Here is a 24,109-nt window from a genome sequence, read left to right as displayed (position 1 = left end):
TAGTGCTGACAATTAGCGGGCAATGCATATCCTGTCTACGTCTGAGGTGACTCATCAAGGAGGATCGTGGGTAAGGCCTGGGGATGATGCGTAATCACACGCCCAATTGGTTCTGTCACCTCATTTATCATCCGTCATCTCCTTATCCACAAACACTATTTCCATATGTCAGCTCGGCGTAGGAAACCATTTAATATGTATAAATATACACTTAACCTAGACAGTGTGTAAGGTGTTGATGTAATGCAATCTCTCTAAGGGAAGAAAGAGAAATTAGAGAGACGGTGAGAGGAGAGGAAGGAAGAACTGATTCCACCTCCTAAATCCCCAGTCTACACACGCAAACACACACACGGACACACACACACGCAAGGCTCAGCACACTTCAAAGAACGTATTAAAATCATTTTAGTGGGGAATATTTGTGTATTTAACCGGAAAGGGGGTGAAGGAATTACCTTCTTACCAGGTGTACTCTCTCTTGGGTCAGCCTGCTGCTGGCAAGATTACTATCATACACTTTGTGATTGCGCTCTCTCTCTCTCTCTCTCTCTCTCTCTACACCAGTCAGTTTGTGTGACCTGTCTCAGCTGGCCTCCTCCCTCCACCTCGTTGTCCGCTTCTGTCAATCTGCATCAAAATTCACGCAAATGTTGACCTTGACTCCCCCTCTTAATCCTGCGGGCTGATTGCACTGATGGTTTCCCTCTGTGCTGCATTGCCTTTGATCTTACCCTGTGTTACCCTCACTACTCACTGCTTGGGTCCGCCAGGCTCTGGGCTCAAAACAAACCTTTCACCTTGAACCAGGGAGGATTTTTTTCTACCTCTCTTTTATATCTGGGTCCTATTTGAGGTGAAGATTTAAAAACCTATCTGTGGGTGATAGGAGTTGAGATGGATTAGAGAAAACTGGTAAATGCAGAGTTCAAACGTTGAGTGTGAAGTGAATAGGACGTTGGGCTGATAATCTGTTGTGCAAACACAGACCGACATGAGAGAGCATCTAAACTGCTTCTGACCCTCGTTCTGTGTGTTGTTGTTTTCCACCGGTTCTACACCTGACCAGCAGAGAAAAAGTCACACACAATAAGCCCCAGGTGTGTGTGTGTGTGTGTGTGTGTGTGTGTGTGTGTGTGTGTGTGTGTGTGTGTGTGTGTGTGTGTGTGTGTGTGTGTGTGTGTGTGTGTGTGGGTGGGGGGGTGTACTGTGTGTGGGGTGTGGGGAGTGTACTGTGTGTGTGTGGGTGTGTGTGTGTGTGTGTGCGTGTCAGCCCAGTTACCGCCTGTCTGTTCTGTCTTCCAGGAAGGGTTTATTACGAGGCCTCAGCAAGTAGCAAACGGCTCCATCTCTTCGAACACACACAGCTATCGGCTTGCCTTCCATCCCATTCTCTAACGATACATTGTCTGTCAGAGCGGTTGTTATAAACTCAGCAAAAAAATAAATGTCCTCTCACTGTCAACTGAATTTATTTTCAGCAAACTTAACATGTGTAAATATTTGTATGAACATAACAAGATTCAACAACTGAGACATAAACTGAACAAGTTCCACAGACATGTGACTAACAGAAATGGAATAATGTGTCCTTGAACAAAGAGGGGCTCAAAATCAAAAGTAACAGTCAGTATCTGGTGGGACCACCAGCTGCATTAAGTACTGCAGTGCATCTCCTCCTCAGGGACTGCCCCAGATTTGACAGTTCTTGCTGTGAGATGTTACCCCACTCTTCCACCAAGGCACCTGCAAGTTCCTGGACATTTCTGGGGGGAATGGGCCTAACCCTCACCCTCCGATCCAACAGGTCCCAGACATGCTCAATGGGATTGAGATCTGGGCTCTTCGCTGGCCATGGCAGGACACTGACCTTCCTGACTTGAAGGAAATCACGCACAGAACGAGCAGTATGGCTGGTGGCATTGTCATGCTGGAGGGTCATGTCAGGATGAGCCTGCAGGAAGGGTACCACATGAGGGAGGAGGATGTCTTCCCTGTAATGCACAGCGTTGAGATTTCCTGCAATGACAACAAGCTCAGTCCGATGATGCTGTGACACACAGCGCCAGACCATGACGGACCCTACACCTCCAAATCGATCCCACTCAAGAGTACAGGCATCGGTGTAACGCTCATTCCTTCGACGATAAACACGAATCCGACCATCACCCCTGGTGAGACAAAACCGTGACTGTCTGGTCCAGCAACGGTGGGTTTGTGCCCATAGGCGACGTTGTAGGCGTCTCACAGGACGGACATTGCATTTATTGCCCTGGCCACATCTGCAGTCCTCATGGCTACTTGCAGCATGCCAAGGCATGTTCACTCAGATGAGCAGGGACCCTGGGCATCTTTCTTTTGGTGTTTTTCAGAGTCAGTAGAAAGGCCTCTTTAGTGTCCTAAGTTTTCATAGCTGTGACCTTAATTGCCTACCCTCTTTAAGCTGTAAGTGATGACCGTTCCGCAGGTGCATGTTCATTAATTGTTTATGGTTCATTGAACAAGCATGGGAAACAGTTTTTAAACCCTTTACAATGAAGATCTGTGAAGTTATTTGGATTTTTATCTTTGAAAGACAGGGTCCTGAAAAAGGTATGTTTCTTTTTTTGCTGAGTTTTTATCCTCCCTCCCTCCCTCCCGCCTTCCCTCTCTTTCTTTCCTGATTCTCTCTGTCTCTCCACACAATAATGGAAGCAAAGTGCCAGTTTACAAATAAGAAAACCTCTGCAGTACCCCCTGGCTCAGTCATACCATTCACCATTATTTACTCACATAGACGTTGCTTTAATATCCAGATCTGCTTATGTACGATTCGTATGTATCTGTGGGGAGAGACTTTAATAGCGTAGCTGTCATCCACAAGCCCAGCTCTCTAATTGGATATTCCCTGCATGGAAACGTCCTGAAGCACTACACCTGTGAACCATGAAGGTAGAGAAAGAACAGGGGAGCAGGAGAGGGAAGAAGGGAATGGAGGAGGAGGTGGGGAATGTGAGGTCTATCGCTTGGCACCATCACCAGAGCGTAGTACACACGTACACGCTCTGCCACACACACACACACACACCCCCACACCCCACACACAGTACACCCCCCCACCCACACACACACACCATATCTAGGAGCTCCAGCTGCCAGTCACTAGTCATCTGCTTATGGCTGTGGGCGTCGTTGGGCCGCCGCCTGGCGTCTGTGTCTGTCTGTGTCCTGCCTGGCGCTGCTATCAGGCCCTGAAAGGGGGCCGGCCTATTCCTGTGTGTCAGAGCAGATGCGTGTCACATGCCGACGTGTTCCCTGCCAATCATTCCTCAGTTCACATGGTTAATTAGCTGTCATTAAAGAAGGCTGGCAGTTTTTTTCTCACATTTTTTCTGTTCTTTCGTTCTTTTCTTGTTTGGTAAATTATTGATGAGATATTGCAGGGAGAAAATACATCAACTCTCCCCGAGGTGAGATATCAACATCTATCACATTTTGCACTAAAAATAAATAGACTTAAAAAAAACACAGCTAATGTCAGATAGTGTGTTGCTGAGGGAGGGAGTGTGTTGCTGAGGGAGGGAGTGTGTTGCTGAGGGAGGGAGTGTGTTGCTGAGGGAGGGAGTGTGTTGCTGAGGGAGGGAGTGGGTTGCTGAGGGAGAGAGTGTGTTTCTGAGGGAGGGAGTGTGTTTCTGAGGGAGGGAGTGTGTTGCTGAGGGAGGGAGTGTGTTGCTGAGGGAGGGAGTGTGTTGCTGAGGGAGGGAGTGTGTTGCTGAGGGATGGAGTGGCATTCGACTTGCTTTTTCAGTGCGAAGTGGCAACATCAGACAATTTTCAGCCAACACATTTTAACGTTTGAACTTCTAAAGTCATGCGATGCAAATCAATTTAAATCTCGTTAGTCAGGTACTTAAAACATGTGTGTAAAGTGTGCTTATGTATCTTATTTAAATGATTTTGAAGGCTATGTCAGGATCTCTCTCTTTGGACATGTTTCACACACACACTGTAAGGGTTTTCTTCTGGTGAAATAGAGGCGGACCAAAATGCAGCGTGGTGGTTATTCATGTTTTTAATAAAGACGACTATACATGAACAGACTATACAAAACAAGAAAAAGTGAAAACCTAAACAGTCCTATCTGGTGCAAACACAGAGACAGGAACAATCACCCACAAAACCCAACACAAAACAGGCTACCTAAATATGGTTCCCAATCAGAGACAATGACTAACACCTGCCTCTGATTGAGAACCTGATAGAGGAAAATATGGTTGAAATGACTAATTATGTATACATTCCAATCAGAAACTGACTAGTCCAAATGCTATAATGTACGGTACATGTGAGTTATCCCTCTTGCTCCCTTTCCCAATTGTATATAATGTAGTCAGGAGTTAGTAACAATAATAGGTCTGTTCCTTAGTTCATTCAGTTGTACAAATCTCCAGGTGGTGGGAACGGGCCATCTCCAAATGGTCGGGAATGTTGATTTATGCTGACTGGCCTTGACTTCGTGCTGATAACGCGGAGGCTTGAAAGTTAGAGGGGCCCTCTGTTTGTGAAACGGAACGTTTGGAAAACGCTGACGTCATTTTCAGTTTATAACCTGTGGAAATGTGTGTAAGCATTCAGTACTCTCTGGAATTAAACGCTCTTTACCTGGCTTTTAAGACTGGTCTCGATCTACTTCATGCATAATTAATGAACTTACACCTCATTAATGAATAGAAACGAGTGTGAAATTGGTTTTGGCAATTAAAGCATAGAGTCATTTAGAATTTCTCTATCAGAACCATATCAGGCCAAACATAGAAATAGACAAACCAGACACACAACGTGACAGAACCCCCCCCCAAGGTGCGGACTCCGAACGCACAACCTAAACCTATAGGGGAGGGTCTGGGTGGGCATCTGTCCGCGGTGGCGGCTCTGGCGCTGGACGTGGACCCCACTCCATAATTGTCTTAGTCCACCTCCTTAGTGTCCCTTGAGTGGCGACCCTCGCCGCTAACCTTGGCCTAGGAAACCTAACAACGGGCCCCACTGGACTGAGGTAGCTCAGGACCGAGGGGAAGCTCGGGACCGAGGGGAAGCTCGGGACCGAGGGGAAGCTCGGGAGTGAGAGGAAGCTCGGGAGTGAGAGGAAGCTCGGGAGTGAGAGGAAGCTCGGGAGTGAGAGGAAGCTCGGGAGTGAGAGGAAGCTCGGGAGTGAGAGGTGAGAGGAAGCTCAGGAGTGAGAGGAAGCTCAGGAGTGAGAGGAAGCTCAGGAAGGTTGATGGATCTACCAGATCCTGGCTGACTGGTGGTTCCGGCAGATCCTGGCTGACTGGTGGATCCTGGCAGACTGGCGGATCCTGGCTGACTGGCGGATCCTGGCCGACTGGCGGATCCTGGCCGACTGGCAGTTCTGGCGGATCCTGGCCGACTGGCAGATCCTGGCCGACTGGCGGATACTGGCCGACTGGCGGATACTGGCCGACTGGCGGATACTGGCCGACTGGCGGATACTGGGATACTGGCCGACTGGCGGATACTGGCCGACTGGCGGATCCTGGCTGACTAGCGGATCTGGCAGATCCTGGCTGACTGGCGGATCCTGGCTGACTGGCAGTTCTGGCAGATCCTGGCTGACTGGCAGTTCTGGCTGACTGGTGGATCCTGGCTGAATGGTGGATCTAACTGATCCTGGCCGACTGGCGGATCCTGGCCGACTGGCGGATACTGGCCGACTGGCGGATACTGGGATACTGGCGGATACTGGGATACTGGCCGACTGGCGGATACTGGCCGACTGGCGGATCCTGGCTGACTAGCGGATCTGGCAGATCCTGGCTGACTGGCGGATCCTGGCCGACTGGCGGATCCTGGCCGACTGGCGGATCCTGGCCGACTGGCAGTTCTGGCGGATCCTGGCCGACTGGCAGATCCTGGCCGACTGGCAGATCCTGGCGGATCCTGGCTGACTGGCGGATCCTGGCAGACCCTGGCTGACTGGCAGTTCTGGCGGATCCTGGCTGACTGGCGGATCCTGGCACACTGGCAGATCCTGGCCGACGGGCAGATCCTGGCCAACTGGCGGATCCTGGCAGACTGGCGGATCCTGGCAGATCCTGGCGGATCCTGGCTGACTGGCGGATCCTGGCAGACTGGCGGATCCTGGCAGACTGGCAGATCCTGGCGGATCCTGGCTGACTGGCGGATCCTGGCAGACCCTGGCTGACTGGCAGTTCTGGCAGATCCTGGCTGACTGGCGGATCCTGGCACACTGGCGGATCCTGGCCGACTGGCAGATCCTGGCCGACGGGCAGATCCTGGCCGACGGGCAGATCCTGGCAGACTGGCAGATCCTGGCAGATCCTGGCAGACTGGCGGATCCTGGCAGACTGGCAGTTCTGGCGGATCCTGGCTGACCCTGGCACACTGGCGGATCCTGGCAGACTGGCGGATCCTGGCCGACTGGCGGATCCTGGCCGACTGGCAGTTCTGGCAGATCCTGGCTGACTGGCACTTCTGGCGGATCCTGGCTGACTGGTGGATCCTGGCTGACTGGTGGATCCTGGCTGAATGGCGGATCTAACTGATCCTGGCAGATCCTGGCCGACTGGCAGTTCTGGCAGATCCTGGCTGACTGGCAGTTCTGGCAGATCCTGGCTGACTGGTGGATCCTGGCTGAATGGTGGATCTAACTGATCCTGGCCGACTGGCGGATCCTGGCCGACTGGCGGATACTGGCCGACTGGCGGATACTGGCCGACTGGCGGATACTGGCTGACTGGCGGATCTGGCAGATCCTGGCTGACTGGTGGATCCTGGCAGACTGGCGGATCCTGGCTGACTGGTGGATCCTGGCCGACTGGCGGATGGATCCTGGCCGACTGGCGGATCCTGGCTGACTGGCGGCACTGGCGGTGCTGGGCAGACCGGCGGCACTGGCGGCGCTGGGCAGACTGGAGAAAAAGGCTCTGGCAGCGCTGGACTGAGGAGCACTGGTGCCTCTGGCATGAGGGGCGGTAGCTCTGACAGCGCCGGACAGGCGGGAGACTCTGGCTGCGCTGGAGAGGAGGAAGGCTCCGGCAGCGCTGGACAGGCGGGACGCACTGTAGGCCTGATGCGTGGTGCTGGCACTGGTATGCCGTGCATGCTATGCCAAACCAACAGCTTTCTTTCTACTCTGTCCAATACATCCTCCACACTCTCAGACTAAGCACTCTGCTTCGCCGACAGCTCCAATTCCATCCATGGCTCCGCCCAGGGTCCTTTTCCGTCAAGGATCTCCTCCCAAGTCCATTTATCCAAATAGTGCAGCCTCTCCCACTGCTGCTGCTGCCTCTGTTGCTTCTCCTGCTGCTGCCTTTGCTGCTGCTGCTGTTGCTCCTGCTGCACCTGTCGCTTCTCCTGCTGCTGCTGTTGCTGCTGCCTCTGTTTACCACGCCGCTTGGTCCTTGGTTGGTGGGTGATTCTGTAAGGGTTTTCTTCTGGTGAAAGAGAGGCGGACCAAAATGCAGCGTGCTGGTTATTCATGTTTTTAATAAAGACGACTATACATGAACAGACTATACAAAACAAGAAAAAGTGAAAACCTAAACAGTCCTATCTGGTGCAAACACAGAGACAGGAAAAATCACCCACAAAACCCAACACAAAACAGGCTACCTAAATATGGTTCCCAATCAGAGACAATGACTAACACCTGCCTCTGATTGAGAACCATATCAGGCCAAACATAGAAATAGACAAACCAGACACACAACATAGAATGCCCACCTAGCTCACGTCCTGACCAACACTAAAACAAGGAAAACACATACGAACGATGGACAGAACGTGACACACACACACACACACACACACACACACACACACACACACACACACACACACACCAAACACACACACACCAAACACACACACACATTTCAGTGCTCTGTCAGTGTTGTGACCTGGGTGGTTCCACTAAACCAGCTAGGCGCAAGAGGAAGGCTTCGGTGGGAGCACACCACTGGTCTAAATTATTAACTGTCAAGAACCTGCCAGCCAAAGACAAAACAAGAGCATCTTGAAAAACATTATTCATTGGAAAACTCTTTGTCCACCAGTCTTACTACCCTTGTGTCCAAAACCCGAATGCCTCCCTAGACTCCTGTCAACGATAAATAATCTCAAACTAAGATGCAATCCCTAATCTGATCATGTGTTCTACCAACTACATCTTGGCTATTTTAGCAAGGGTTCAGTGCTAGGAATATATACAACTTCAGAATAGACCTCTGTCTACTTTTGGAATGGGCTGTAAAAGGCCTGTTTGAATTAGGTGATTATGTTATCATAACAACCAAGAGGGAGAATTTGGAGCCAGACTCATTACTGAACCCAGACAAAAGCAATTTGCCAAGATGTATTGCGTCACACGGTAATGACCAAATAATACTTTTACTACAAATGGAATTAGGAAGTTGAAAAGCTACCCGGGCATTCTATTTACACTCGGAAAGCCTCTTTGTCACATCATCATACATTCTGTGTTCTCTCTCTCTCTCTCTCTCTCTCTCTCTCTCTCTCGTGTTAGACGTGAAGCTCGGCTCACATGTAATTCAGCATATCACTCAGGCACAGCAGGAGTAAAAGCTGGATTTAAAAGCACCTCAATGAATGGGATGAATCCTTTGTCAAGGAGGCCAATTGAAGCCTCTTGGCGGGACTGCTGTAATCTTCACCTTAGAGCCCATCTACACCTCTGGTGAGAAATGACAATTGACCATTTCAAATCGAGCTAAACGCTATGCAGAAAGGTCAAATGTTCTTTAGATTAAAATATAACATTTCTTAAGGGCCAGATCGCAATTTACTGGGGGGGGGTCCAAAATAGAGTGTTGTCCAACTTCACAACCCTTCGGGAAGGGTTTTTATTTGGCATAGGGGAGGGTAGTGCATACCACAGGTCAGTACATTCTGCCAGTCTAATGGTCTATCCTGCCCTCTATCCACCATTCAGAGTGACAATAGTGGTGGTAGGTGGATCGTTTGTTGCAATAGGCTAACTAGCAATCATACCACACATAAAAACATTCAAAGCTGCATCCATTTTTTTTATATGAATCGACAAGAACAAATAGTAATAGCTGATAGGCAGTGGAAAGGCCAGGTGCAGCATGAAAGAACAGTGAAGGCATGCGACACACAGCGCAAAACCTCCCCTATTGATCTTGTTTAGGGACAATGTTGCAGATCATCATTCTTCCACTTCGTCCTATAATAATGTGGCCACATACAATGCATTCGGAAAGTTTTCAGACCCCTTGACCTTTTCCACATATTGTTCCGTTACAGCCTTATTCTAAAATTGATTCAATAGTTTTTTTCCCTCAACAATCTACACACAATTCCCCATAATGCCAATGCAAAAAAAGGTTTCTAGAAATGTTTGCAAATGTATAAAAATAATAGAAATATGACATTTACATAAGTATGTAGACCCTTTACTCAGTACTTTGTTGAAGAGCCTTTGGCAGCGATTACTACCTCGAGTCTTCTTGGGTATGATGCTACAAGCGTGGTACACCTGTATTTGGGGAGTTTCTCCCGTTCTTCTCTGCAGATCCTCTCAAGCTCTATCAGGTTGGATGGGGAGCATCGCTGCACAGCTATTTTCCAGTCTCTCCAGAGATATTGTTTTTACCTTTATTTAACTAGACAAGTCAGTTAAGAACATATTCTTATTTACAATGACGGCCTACCCCGGCCAAACCCGGACGACGCTGGGCCAATTGTGCTGCCACCCTATAGGACTCCCAATCATGGCCGGTTATGATACAACCTGGATTCGATGCCTAGTGTGACGCCTCAAGCACAGAGATGCCTTAGACCGCTGCGCCACTCAAGTCCGAGCTCTGACTGGGCCACTCAAGGACATTCAGAGACTAGTCCCAAAGCCACTCCTGCATTGTCTTAGCTGTGTGCTTAGGGTCATTGTCCTGTTGGAAGGTAAACCTTCACCCCAGTCTGAAGTCCTGAGCGCTCTGGAGCAGGTTTTCATCAAGGATTTCTTTGTACTTTTCTCTGTTCATCTTTCTCTCAATCCTGACTAGTCTCCTAGTCCCTGCCTCTGAAAAACATCCCCACAGCATTATTCTGACACCAACGTGCTTCACCCTAGGGATGGTGCCAGGTTTCATCCAGACGTGATGCTTGGCATTCAGGCCAAAGAGTTCAATATTGGTTTCATCAGACCAGAGAATCTTGTTTTCTCTCTCTCTCTCTTTCTTTCTCTCTTTCTCTCTTTCTCGCTCTCTTTCTCTCTCTCTTCTCTCTGAGGACCTGAGCCCTAGGACCATGCCTCAGGACTACCTGGCCTGATGACTCCTTGCTGTCCCCAGTCCACCTGGTCATGCAGCTGCTCCAGTTTCAACTGTTCTGCCTGTGGGTATGGAACCCTGACCTGTTCACTGGATGTGTTACCTTGTCCCAGACCTGCTGTTTTGGACTCTCTCTCTACCGCACCTGCTGTCTCTAACTCTGAATGATCGGCTATGAAAAGCCAACTGACATTTACTCTTGAGGTGCTGACCTGTTGCACCCTCTACAACCACTGTGATTATTATTATCTGACCCTGCTAGTCATTTATAAACATTTGAACATCTTGGCCATGTTGTTATAATCTCCACCCGGCACAGCCAGAAGAGGACTGGCCACCCCTCAGAGCCTGGTTCCTCTCTAGGTTTCTTCCTAGGTTCTTGCCTTTCTGGGGAGTTTTTCCAAGCCACCCTGCTTCTACATCTGCATTGCTTGCTGTTTGGCCCAGCGTCCAAATCATGTCCAATCAATTGAATTCACCACAGTTGGAGTCCAATCAATTTGTAGAAACATTTCAAGGATGATCAATGGAAACAGGATGCACCTGAGCTCCATTTCAAGTCTCATAACAAAGGGTCTGAATAATCATGTAAATAAGGTATTTCAGTTTTTTTTTATACACATTTGAAAAATATTCTAAAATACTTTTTTCACTTTCTCATTATGGGGTGTTGTGTGTAGATTGATGAGGACCTTTATTTGATCAATTTTAGAATAAGGCAATAACGTAACAAAAAGTCGCTGAAGTCAAGGGGTCTGAGTACTTTCTGAATATACTGTATGTTAAAAAATAAGAGGACCCTTGAAAGCCAGATGGAGATGTGTAAATGAGATGTGCATTCAGTCCTTATACTACTGTATCATATGCTGCAGCAAATGTAGGGGCCATAATGGAAATAGGTCCCCAAGTAGTAGATATCCATGTTTATAAACACAGGGTTGCTACAATTATTGTTATTTGTGGTTTAATTGATTTTATAGTACGAAGGGAGGTTCATGTGAAAATACTTTTTTAACTTGGGGTAGGGGGTGCAGTACATTTTGATATGACCCTACAATTAATATATCTTGAGGTTGACCATTCAGAAAACAGTAGAAAACAGTAGATTCGTATCATGCTTGCCTATCATGACTATTATCTTGTTCCCTGTTGTATTGGGCCTGTAGAGGTGACTCTCAGCCTCACTGTGGTACAGAACTGCTGTACTGCTTCATGACACCAAATATCTCTGGTGGGAAACATTCAGGTATTTTCGCCAGCACACGAGATAGAGTTGGCATTCCCCTCACTCCTCTCACTAGCCTCTGCCCTCCTCCATTCTCCCTCCACTCCTCTCCTCCCTCCTCCCCTCCTTCCAGCACTCTCTCTCTCTCACATACCAATACCATGAACAGTAAGCTAGCTGGATTTGGACTGTGCTCAGTCATTCTTCCCTCCCTCCCCGCCATGCCTTTCAATAAGGAAGACAAAAACAATCCTACCAAAATCTATTTTTGCTTCTTTAATGAGATCCATCACAAATACCACTAATGATCATTTGAGCACAGTAGAGCTGTTGTTTTTCCCCCTCCATTGTATTCTCTGTTATGGGATAGGGCACTGTAAAATTTGCGGCTCACACAGACAATGTAATTGAATTTGTCTGTCTTGGGTTTGGGTGTTGAGAGGCTCAAGTGTGCCTCGAATGACAAGTCCTCCCACATAGTTGACAGCACGGGGTTTGAGAGCAATATGTTGTCTAATAAACAATGTGGATCATGATGTGTGTGAGGGAAGATCTAGCATGAATCTAGCATGAATTAAGTGGCACCCTAATCCCTATAACACTACTACCAGGGACAATATAGTGCACAATATAGGGGTGCCAATTGGGATGAACCCATAACAGCCTAAAGTCCCCCCTAAACTCTCCTTATTTCATTGTGGGACCACTCCTCTAAAAGACTTGAACAAACTGAGAAACGTAGACTGGACAGGGCCATCAACATTACCGACCCGGAACTTAGAATGAATATTTAAATACGTGAAGTATGACTAGTTTCAGTTATGCAGGGTAAACCTCAGCCAGAACGTATACTGTAGCCTACAGTGCAGCCATTTTCAGTCTGGTTTCCTGTAATACCCTTTATTCTCACACTAAGACAGTCAATTTTCTCCATTGTGTCCTATGGGGGCATGGAGCAGAAGCCAGCCGTATCTCCGGCTATTTTCTCTGTTCTTTCTTGTCTGAGGCACACATTCAACACATTCTACATGTGCTTCTACACCTGCATTGTTTGCTGTTTGGGGTTTTAGGCTGGGTTTCTGTACAGCACTTTGAGATATCAGCTGATGTACGAAGCGCGATATAAATCATTTTGATTTGATTTGATTACATTCAGCTGCTGACCCATTTAATGAATGGATAGCCCTCTTAGACATGTAGCTCTTCTCCCTCATGCCTCACCCCTGCCTCCCTACCATGCCTCATCCCATCCTGACCCCTTTCAGATGTATTACTGTCTCTTCCCTCCATCCTCACCCCTGCCTCTCCCTCCTCTCCAGCCTGCCTCACCCCTCATAATAGTCCTGCTGTCAGATATTCATGAGTAATACCCTCATTGACCTCTCCTTCACTTCTACCACCATTCTCCTCTCCTCCGCTGATTAGTGGCAGATATGGTGTGTGTGTGTGTGTGTGTGTGCGTGTGCGCGTGTGTGCGCGCGCGTGTGCGTGCGTGTGCGTGTGTGTGTGTGTGCGTGCGTGCTCGTGTGCATGTGTCTGAGACGACCGCACACCCACAACACTCATTAGAACAGATCAGATACAGTATGCAGACACATACATTTTTCCCATTTTGTGATGCAATCTCCGATTAACTTAGCTGTTGGATGCTGAGTTGTTGTACACCTGGATCTCTCTATCATAGTTATCTATCTTGGAGATCGTGACCATGGATTTACTCTTTAATCATCAAAGACAGATAGACTTGGCCCGGCTCAATGCAGCTCAGTCCAGCCAACCCAATCTGGCTGCATCAACATGACACGGTAGATAATATGAGAGGATTTCTCTCCTTAGATGTCAGGGAAGAAAAAGCCATATGGCACAATGCTTTGCTTGCATATGAGCTGAGATTGTCATTATGTGTGTCTGTGTGTGTAAGACACAGTCACCGACTGTGCTGATGGCACAGTATGATTACATTGACGGTCAGTTACTACCTGATTCAGATTTTACTCAGATCAACAAAAAAAGGTTACTGACAGTTGGGGCGGCAGGGTAGCCTAGTGGTTAGAGCGTTGGACTAGTAACCGGAAGGTTGCAAGTTCAAACCCCCGAGCTGACAAGGTGCAAATCTGTCGTTCTGCCCCTGAACAGGCAGTTAACCCACTCTTCCTAGGCCGTCATTGAAAATAAGAATTTGTTCTTAACTGACTTGCCTAGTTAAATAAAGGTAAAAAAAACAAAAAAACTTCCAGACTTCCTGAGAGAATATTGAGCCGTTCAATAATGTGATCGTTCAGTCATGAAAACAGAATTTAAGAGAGCGAGCTCAGCTCAGCTGCATCAGATAACAACCACACACACAGTTATTATGTATGTCCATCCATCAACGCTTTAGCCTTCAAGCAGAACAGAGTCACACAATAGGACTGGGACTGTAACAAGAGAGAAGAATTAAACAGTGAACAAAGATATCATGGTATTCTCAGAACCTTCCTTGGTACAAGGTTACTGACAGTCTCTTTCAGCTGAACCCTGGCTGGAGTAAAGGTTACTGACAGTCTCTGTCAGCTGGAGTAAAGGTTACTGACAGTCTGTCAGCTGAACCCTGGCTGGAGTAAAGGTTACTGACAGTCTGTCAGCTGAACCCTGGCTGGAGTAAAGGTTACTGACTTAGTGTCTGTCAGCTGAACCCTGGCTGGAGTAAAGGTTACTGACAGTCTCTGTCAGCTGAACCCTGGCTGGAGTAAAGGTTACTGACAGTCTCTGTCAGCTGAACCCTGGCTGGAGTAGTAATGGCGATAATAAAACACTGTGTGACAACATAACAACAAGATGGACAGCTGCTGAGTCTGTAGATCTGAATTACACACACACACACACACACACACACACACACACACACACACACACACACACACACACACACACACACACCCCTCGGAGCTATTCTTTACCTCTCTCTCTCTCTGATCTCATTAATTAATTAATCTTGTGACAGGGAGTGCAACCCCGCACTTACTCAATGGAACTGTGTCTCCCAGCCAAGCAGATGGCCTCCCAGTCCTCAGAGCACCATGATCATCTGGGCTTTCAATGACCTTTAACTCTCCCTGAGTTTACTCTCTCTCTCTCTCTCTCTCTCTCTCTCTCTCTCTCTCTCTCTCTCTCTCTCTCTCTCTCTCTCCCCATCAGGAGTATAGTAAAGACTTGTTCACTAACACTGACAGTATGTATGTACATTTACTAATAGAAAAGCCGGGGCTCGAGGGACCCCACTTTGAGCCAATGAGCAGTCATTTCGACTGCAACATTCTAACAGTAAATACATTTCATATACCTGTATGCTATCAGAAAAAGTATCCTTTGGTTGTGTTTATTATGGTCTTGGATAACCCATGAATATGAAAAAATGTATTTCAAATAACACAATATGATGAGAACTATTTTTTTGTTTTTTAACCCTCATTTAACTAGGCAAGTCAGTTAAGACCAAATTCTTATTTTCAATGATGGCCTAGGAACAGTGGGTTAACTGCCTGTTCAGGGGCAGAACAACAGATTTGTACCCTGTCAGCTCAGGGATTTGAACTTGCAACCTTTCAGTTACTAAGTCAATGCTCTAACCACTAGGCTACCCTGCCGCCCCAGTGATGGTTTCTTGATTTGGGGTTCACTTATATTGGGAGTAGTGCCTTCCTCAGCCACTGTGTGATATACACTACCTTTTAAAAGTTTGTGGTCACATAGAAATGTCCTTGTTTTTGAAAGAAAAGCAAATTTTTTGTCCATTAAAATAACATCAAATAGATCAGAAATACAGTGTAGACATTGTTAATGTTGTAAATGACTATTGTAGCTGGAAGAGGCTGATTTTTAATGGAATATCTACATAGGCGTACAGAGACCCATTATCAGCAACCATCACTCCTGTGTTCCAATGGCATGTTGTGTTAGCTAATCCAAGTTTATAATTTTAAAAGGCTAATTGATCATTAGAAAACCATTTTGCAATTATGTTAACACAGCTTAAAACTGTTGTTCTGATTAAAGAAGCAATAGAATTGGCCTTCTTTTCACTAGTAAAGTATCTGGAACATCAGAATTTGTGGGTTCGATTACAGGCTCAAAATGGCCTGAAACAAATAACTTTCTTCTGAAACTCGTCAGTCTATTCTTGTTCTGAGAAGTGAAGGCTATTCCATGCGAGAAATTGCCAAGAAACTGAAGATTTCGTACAATGCTGTGTACTACTCCCTTCACAGAACAGTGCAAACTGGCGCTAACCAGAATAGAAAGAGGAGTGGGAGGCCTCGGTGTACAACTGAGCAAGAGGACAAGTACATTAGTGTCTAGAAACAGATGCCTTACAAGTCCTCAACTGGCAGCTTCATTAAATAGTACCTGCAAAACACCAGTCTCAACATCAACAGTGAAAAAGCGATTCCGGGATGCTGGCCTTCTAGGCAGAGTTGCAAAGAAAAAGCCATATCTCAGACCTGCCAATAAAAAGAAAAGTACAAAATAACACAGACACTGGACAGAGGAACTCTGCCTAGAAGGCCAGCATCCCGGAGTCGCCTCTTCACGGTTGACGTTGAGACTTGTGATCTGGGTGATGTTTTGTCTCGCCTGAATGATCTGAATATAGGATTACAGGGACTCTCCGCAACTATTTTCAATGTGCGGGACAAAATTGAGGCTATGACTAAGAAGTTGGAGCTCTTCTCTGTCTGCATTAACAAATACAACATACAGGTCTTTCCATCATTGTATGATTTTTTGTGTGAAAATGAACTCAAGCTTACAGACAATGTCAAATGTGATATAGCGAAGCACCTGAGTGAAATGGGTGCGCAATTACACAGGTACTTTCCCGAAACGGATGACACAAACAACTGGATTTATTATCCCTTTCATGCCCTGCTTCCAGTCCACATACCGATATCTGAACAAGAGAGTCCCATCAAAATTGCAACAAGCGGTTCTGTGAACTGCCAGTTTTCTGGATAGGGCTGCGCTCAGAGTATCCTGCCTTGGCAAATCACGCTGTTAAGACACTGATGCCCTTTGTAACTATGCACCTATGTGAGAGTGGATTCTCGGCCCCCACTAACATGAAAACTAAATACAGGCACAGACTGTGTGTGGAAAAGGATTTAAGACTGACTCTCCAATACAACCCACCATTGCAGAGTTATGTGCATCATTTCAAGCACACCCTTCTCATTAACCTGTGGTGAGTTTTTCACCATTTTCAATGAGCAAATAAGGTTTTATATGTAAGATGGTTAAATAAAGAGCAAAATGATTGATTATTTGTATGTTATTATTTGTGCCCTGGTCCTATAAGAGCTCCACAAGCCAGGTTGTGACAAAAACTCACACTCATTATTATGTTCATTAAATGTATTAAATAGTGTGTGTGGGAGGCTTACAATGATGGCAAAAAACATCATTTGAGAGTATGCTGACCTTAATGCTATAGAGGGGATACTCAGCTGGAGGTTGAATGTTTGAAGGGGTACGGGACTATAACAAGTTTGGGAACCACTGATCTAGGCTATCTGCTGCCACATGCTCAGGTGTACAGGGCATGGAACATGGATTATATTTTATATTTTGAAATACAGCTCATCTCTTCAATGTTGAGAGTTATTTGGCAAAGATACTGTAAGTGTTTTGATGCCTCTTTCTGTTACTATATAGAAATCAAATAGTCTTACCTGCATGTGACTCTGTAGGAGGACCTGTTCCCCTCTCTGTCAATGAAATCCTGTCTTTAGGCTAATATTTATTACACTGGGGCAAAAAAGTATTTAGTCAGCCACCAATTGTGCAAATTCTCCCACTTGAAAAGATGAGAGAGGCCTGTAATTCTCATCATAGCTACACTTCAACTATGACAGACAAAATGAGAAAAAAAATCCAGAAAATCACATTTTTAATGAATTTATTTGCAAATTATGGTGGAAAATGTTGGAAGGTAACGACGGAGGTGATTGAGTCCAGGTGAGTCCAATAATCGCGTAATGATGGTGGCAGGAGTGCGCAATGCTGGGGAGCCTGGTGCCCTCGAGAGCCAGGGGGGAAGAGAGGGAGCAGGCGTGACACATAGGTCAGTGTGTCCAATGACAGGCTCTCTGGCCTACAGACCCAAACTGATCAATGCCTCTTCTCTCTTTTGATTTTGCTTCTATGTGGCTTGTTGAAATGACAAGCTCACTCACATTTGGTACTCAAGGAGCATTGACTTCCTGCCTTGAAATCCTATTCTGCTTTCTCCAATGTTATTGGTATTGGTCCTTACCCCCTTGGTGCGTCCTCTCCTCTCCTCTGTCCCCAGCAGCTCTAAATCCAATAGAAAGGGGGGTGGGGTATCAGAGTCGCCAACCACTCGATTCTATTGACCTGGGTTGGCATGTCAGCCACAGTAAAGCCCTCTTGATTGACTCCTGCTTGGATAACATGTCAGCCAGCATGCATTAGTAATGGCACAGCCCTCACAGCATTCACAGTGGATGGGAAAAACGTAGAGGAACACCTCGCATTGAATTACTTCAGCGTTCATACCAGCAAACCCTACGTTTTAAGATGAGGTATTAGGGTTCATGTTGAAGTCTGACCCCCTTGTCTGTCCTCCTCTCCGCCTACTTAAAGCGTTCATTAAGATCATTTGGATGACCACGTCTTATGCTGAGTGCCACAGTTCAGCTGCAGGGTCGTTCACTTGTATTCCACTTCACAACTTAATTGGCTACTTAAGCGTATCGCATTACTAATGGAGCAAATGTAATATTCCTATAATGAGCTGTACCAGGCCATGCTATTGGGTAACTTGTGTCTTATATTAGTCAACCGTATAAGGAGTATATATTTGAGCCATTTCAATCATTTCCTCAACTCCATGAGACAACAGTACATAGGCCAACTTCAATTTAGAGTTGATAACATGCTTGAAAGGTTGCTGTGTCTCGACACCTTTGTCACTGAAAGATCCAGATCTGTGGATTTTCCCAGAGCTCCACTAAGATGAGGCTGTTGAAGGCTTGGCAGTGGCAAGGCAGATAAGAGTGGTTCATTCCCCTCGGGTCACGATGAGGAGGAGGGTTTCACTGGATACCCAGACTCCTTGCTCCAGCCAAATGCTACGCCACGCCCACGGGCGTTAGTTTCTTCTCCGTAATGAGTCTGGATCTGAGGTACCTCCCCGACCCTTCAGCGAATGTGAACACATGTCTGATTGGTCCAGAAACCGATGGGTTGGACCAGAGCCAATACACATGTGAATAAAGCAGAGGTTTGAAAATTTGTCATTGGCTTTGATACTCTGAAACTCTGATCCAATCGCTGATGACTTTGTTTTGTACAATGCCCGTCATCCCCCTTGTCACCACAAAGGACTTCAATGATGGCAGCCTCAGATTAACGTATGTAGCGAATGACAGAGCAGCAGAAGGATTTATAGTCATCAGGCATTCGAAGGATAGCCCCGAACTCCACTTCTCTCCCTGTCAAATCTGTTAAGGGGTGTGTGTGTGTGTGTGTGTGTGTGTGTGTGTGTGTGTGTGTGTGTGTGTGTGTGTGTGTGTGTGTGTGTGTGTGTGTGTGTGTGTGTGTGTGTGTGTGTGTGTGTGTGTGTGTGTGTGTGTGTGCGTGCATGCGTGTGTGTGTGTGTGCATGTGTGTATGTGTGTGTGTTTGTTAGCAAAGGGCTACTCAGGAGAGCCAGAGCCTGGTTCTCACTTCCTACACTGCACTGCAGGCCAGAAGAAGGCTGTACAACTCCTTCATCAGGAGGCAATTAGCAGCTAACACGCTAGAAAGAGGGAGATCTGTTTAGATCTAATGTGAGCTGAAGTGTCAAGAAAGGGTGTGGGTGTGTGTGTGTGCGTGCGTGAGTGTGTGTGTGTGTGTGTGTGATGTGATGTGATGTGAGGGGAGGGTGGCTCAATGTCACCCTTCAACATCATTGCAGCTTCAGGGAGGAGGGGTTGTTGCTTATTGCTGCGAGTCACAATGTTTGAAATAGTTGTGGTTAGGTCCCTGATAAGGCTCTCAGTAACGGTCGGACTCCGTTCTACCCAGACACATTACTTGTGGACACCTTCAGGCCTTGTTAGTATTCCTTCCAGGGATTCTATTTCAATTTGGCCTTTGCATAATGGAGTCGGATCTGGATCGTTTTCCCCTCCCCTCCATTGTATTATTGTTGCTCACTTACAGGAGACAGAATGCGTATTTAACCCTATTCGCTTGGTTACAATAACACCTGCACGTTTGATTGAATTTAATTGCTTCACTTAATGAACCCACTTAAGGGCCGTGTTTCATTCACGCTGCTCAATTTGGTAGGATCAGCACCGTTACATGGCCATGTGTGGGCTTCGTTTGTGTGTAATTATGATTAATTAGCGACTGATATGTCTAGCTACAAAGGCACGGTAAGAAAATGCTGGATGAGGGAAAAGTGCTTGTTTGGTTATAATGAGATAGCCGGTGTCTTTCGAAAGAGATTATAGATAAAATTATAAAAAAAGGAAGAGCAATTTCCCTGGAAACTAGGCCTTGTGTTGTGTTGTTCTTCTTTTTGCTAATAACATTGGTTTGGAGAGTGCACAACATGCCGTCTCGTCCCTCATTGTCAATCAGAATTCCATTACTTTGGAGGTCAGAGTCTCCGGTGCTTCAGGCGAGCTGGGTGTAAAGCTCCACTCCGCTCGCATCATCGCACGTCTCTGCCGCTTGTCTATTTTGGAAAAGATAAATAAATAAATCAGAGCTGTACAATGTATTCTGTCTCCTCCATCTCAAGGAGAACGTCAAACCTTTTGTCAGATGTAAGAAAGTGTGGGTGGAAGACTGGAAGTCTGAAGTCAGACAAAAAAGGCAAAACCCAGCATTGATTTTCCCTTTCTTTTTTTCCTCCACTTGAGCACGTTAACCTGTCTGAGCAATGAGCACACAGCCTCCTGGGTAATTTTATGAATAAATATCCTCATGACCTCTAGCAGAGCAGCAGACAGTGGTTGGCTCTCCAAACTCGCCTTGAGCGATAGCCCTTTGAAAGTACCACACGAAAACAAAACATTGCCTAACCACTATGAATATTTAATTTGAGGCAAGGCATAGGAGCAGAAAGAGAAAGAGACAGAGGACAAAGAGTGGGAGAAAGGGACAGACAGAAAGTGAGAAAGTCTGAAAGAGAGAGCGATAGAGAGACTTCCTTTCACTGTTGCACCCATATCCGCAGACTTTACACTAAAGTGCGGTGACTAGCATTAATTGAAGACAGGTAGTGAAAGTGAGAGTGCCCAGGGGAGGAGCTTTGTCATTAAATGCATGTTTACAGCATTACTCGCTTAAGCCGTCCCCCTTCTCCTAGGGCCTCCCCCGGCACCCGGGGCTTGGGTCTGATTTCCACACGACAGAGCCAACAGCTAAGAGATCCATGGGCCATGGCTCCACACACACACACACAGACATGCACACATACATACACACAGGGCTGGGAGACCCATGGGCCCACCGCCCGGCCTCTTCTTCATTATGCCAGCAGCGCGTGACGATATCATTTCTGCCCGATGATTAAAATGTCTCCGGTGTTGAGGGGACCTGAAGGTTACAGCACAAAAGGCTCTCCTCTCCATGGAGTCTAAGTCTCAGACCCCCCGACAGTTATAGAGAGAAAGAGAAGAGAAAGAGAGGAGAACAGAGAGGAGAACAGAGAAAGGTAGCTGCCTCATCAGAATGTCAAGTAATACAGTTTAACCGGCTCACAACCTCACTGCATTTAACATTTTGGTTATGTAGCATATGCTCAGACAGCTAGACAGACAGACAGACAGACAGACAGACAGACAGACAGACAGACAGACAGACAGACAGACAGACAGACAGACAGACAGACAGACAGACAGACAGACAGACAGAAAGACAGACAGACAGACAGACAGACAGACAGACAGACAGGTAAAGACAGAGAGAGAGAATGACAGAAAGACACAGAGAGACAGAGAGAGAGAGAGAGAGAGACAGACAGACAAATAGGTGTCTATTATCTGTCAAGGCTGCTTGTTGATTCTTCAGTGTGAGGCACATTGTAATAGCGATGTCCCCTGTCGCCACTGCCACCCAGCAGCCTTCTGGGTAATGAGATGCAAATCGGGGAGCCTGAGGAAAATAATGACCCATCATTTATGCTGAGCGTGTATACCTGCGGGGATGGCGGTGTCGTTCATCACCCTGAAGCACTTTAGAGCATGATGCACATCAGTTCCTACAACATCACCACAACGCTACAGCGCTGCACGTTCCCCCCGACATGCCGCGCCATAATAGGTTTAATAATGGGCACCCATATTCATGCAGGGGGGACGGGTGATCTTATAGGACTTCAGAAAAGAGTGAGAGGGAGAGAGAGAGAGGGAGAGGAGAGAGAGAGAGAATGAGAGAGACATAGCCAGGGACAAACATGACGAGAAAGCGTTGTGGCCCTAATCGGTGGGTGACGGCGAGGCGGCCTGAAATCGGAGCATGAGGAATCAGCCATTCCTCCACCGCCACAGCAGATGAGCGGAGAGCTGCTGAGATAGATCAAAGTCGGCTGATTGGTTTAGGAGTGTTGTTCCTTGTGAGTCCTCATATTTATCTGGTGAATCAGGCTTAGCGTTTTTAGAGCTGGCGCAGTGAGTCGTGGTGGAGGGATTAACACTGCCAGCTGTCACTGCAGTCTCTCACCGTGTTGTTAGTGTTAGGAAGGGTAGGCTGAGCTGTCCCTGGCTGATCATTCCTCAACAACACCCTCCACACTGCTCCTAGTAGAGATCTGTTCCCAATAGAAATACATATATATTGTTGTTCTACCAGATATGCAGCCATGATAGCAACACCAATCCATAAACTGTAGCCCTGCTCACAATAGAAGGACATTAAGAGTCACAGTATTTTCACCTGATATGAACCCATCAGAGCAACACCAATTCACATGATTCCTTTTTATGTCGTTTTCATGTCGTGTTTATAGCTGACAGTCTTGGGAGGCTCTTCCTGTCTCTACATGGTACATCGCTGAGTAATGATATTCTTTGAAATAATGGTATTTTTCAGAATGTCAATCCAAATGAAACTGCTGTCAATAGTTTTTGGAAGTATGCCTTCTCATATTGCTGTAGAGACATGAATAGTGAGAGCTGAGTGACGACGACTCTCCTCTCATCTGCGATGGGAGGCCAAGGGTGAGGCCGCACGTGGACACCAACACATACATGATATTACCTTGTGCACACAGTCCCAGCAGAGGAGTAGAGTTACCTCCCAACGCCAGTACTCCAAGTCAACACTACCACCTCCATTTCTCTTTCTCCTAGGATGGATAGAGATCACAGTGTATCGCAAAACGCAATTGCAACCTCCTTGACTCGTTGCAACAAAATCAATGCAAGCTGTTTTTAGACTTCCTCTGTGTCAAGTGCCATTGTCAGGATTAGAGATGCGTACTTGGCATAAAGTTTGTATGTCCCCAGTGGTCACTTTGAGTATTGACTAGACATGACTATGTTGTTGTGCTGTAATATTACAATTGTAGTGGGATGAGAATAGGAATTCGCTAGTTTGTTTATGTGAATGCCTGAGCCTCTTTTAAAGACCTAGATTTTTTTTCTTTGCCAAAATAAGACTGGTCCTTGAAGCAGCTGATGTGTACAAACTCAGAGAGAGAGAAGGGGGAGGGGGGGGGGTGACTACAAGTCTCTTCCCTCCGGTTTGTTGAACAATTCCACTATACTTGTTTCATTTAGTCTCTCTCTCTCTCTGATCTTTCTCTCTATCTATCTCTCTCTCCCCTTTCTCACATTCTCTCACTCTCGCTTAGTTAAATGTGACCTTACTGCAATTACACTTCCTCCAGTGAGACAATTATAAATAAGTCATCTTTCATGGCAGAAGAAAGAGGGAAAATAATGATGCAGACTCTTTTGAGGAATCCTTGGCGCTGTGTGTGCTGTTTGAAGTTGTTCTCCTGAAGCTGAGAATACCTCTGTCTCTGTTTCTGTGTTCACATGCAAATCATCCTCAAGGAAACCCTGCCCTTCTGCACTGTCCAAATACTTACTCTTTGTTCCCTCCCTCCCTCCCTCCCTCCCTCCCTCCCTCCCTCCCTCCCTCCCTCCCTCCCTCCCTGCCTGCCTCCCTCCCTCCCTCTCTGTCATGCTCTTTTCTTTCAATCCCACATTTTAGCTCAGGAATTGAAAGTGAAAATTCCACAGGTGTTGATTTCTCTTTTCTCTGTTCTCCTTCCTCCTCGACAGGTGCAAGTGTAACCTTCACGCCAATAGTTGTGTGTTTGACAAAGAGACGCTAAATTGTGAGTGTGAGCACAACACCACGGGGCCGGACTGTGGCCGCTGTAAGAGGAACTACCAGGGAAGGACGTGGAGCGCAGGCTCCTATCTACCCATCCCCAAGGGAACGGCAAATACCTGTGAGTAACCAACACACACGCACAGGAATACACATGCACAAATATATTCACACATGCACAGAGACACATGAACAGATGCAGATAGATA

General features: G+C 46.7%; 1 protein-coding gene across 2 annotated transcripts in view; it reads left to right on the top strand.

Annotated features, from left to right (window-relative positions):
* Positions 1-24,109, top strand: part of ntng1a (netrin g1a) — a 287,611-nt gene that overhangs the window by 91,166 nt on the left and 172,336 nt on the right. For both annotated transcript variants that reach the window (XM_065007088.1, XM_065007089.1), the window contains exon 4: positions 23,849-24,021. In XM_065007088.1, coding sequence (XP_064863160.1) covers positions 23,849-24,021 — 173 coding nt within the window. The remainder of the gene's footprint in view (positions 1-23,848; positions 24,022-24,109) is intronic.

Source organism: Oncorhynchus nerka, linkage group LG22, assembly GCF_034236695.1.
Source record: "Oncorhynchus nerka isolate Pitt River linkage group LG22, Oner_Uvic_2.0, whole genome shotgun sequence".
In the NCBI taxonomy this organism is placed as follows: Eukaryota; Metazoa; Chordata; class Actinopteri; order Salmoniformes; family Salmonidae; genus Oncorhynchus; species Oncorhynchus nerka.
This window is presented reverse-complemented; position numbering and strand designations above follow the sequence as displayed.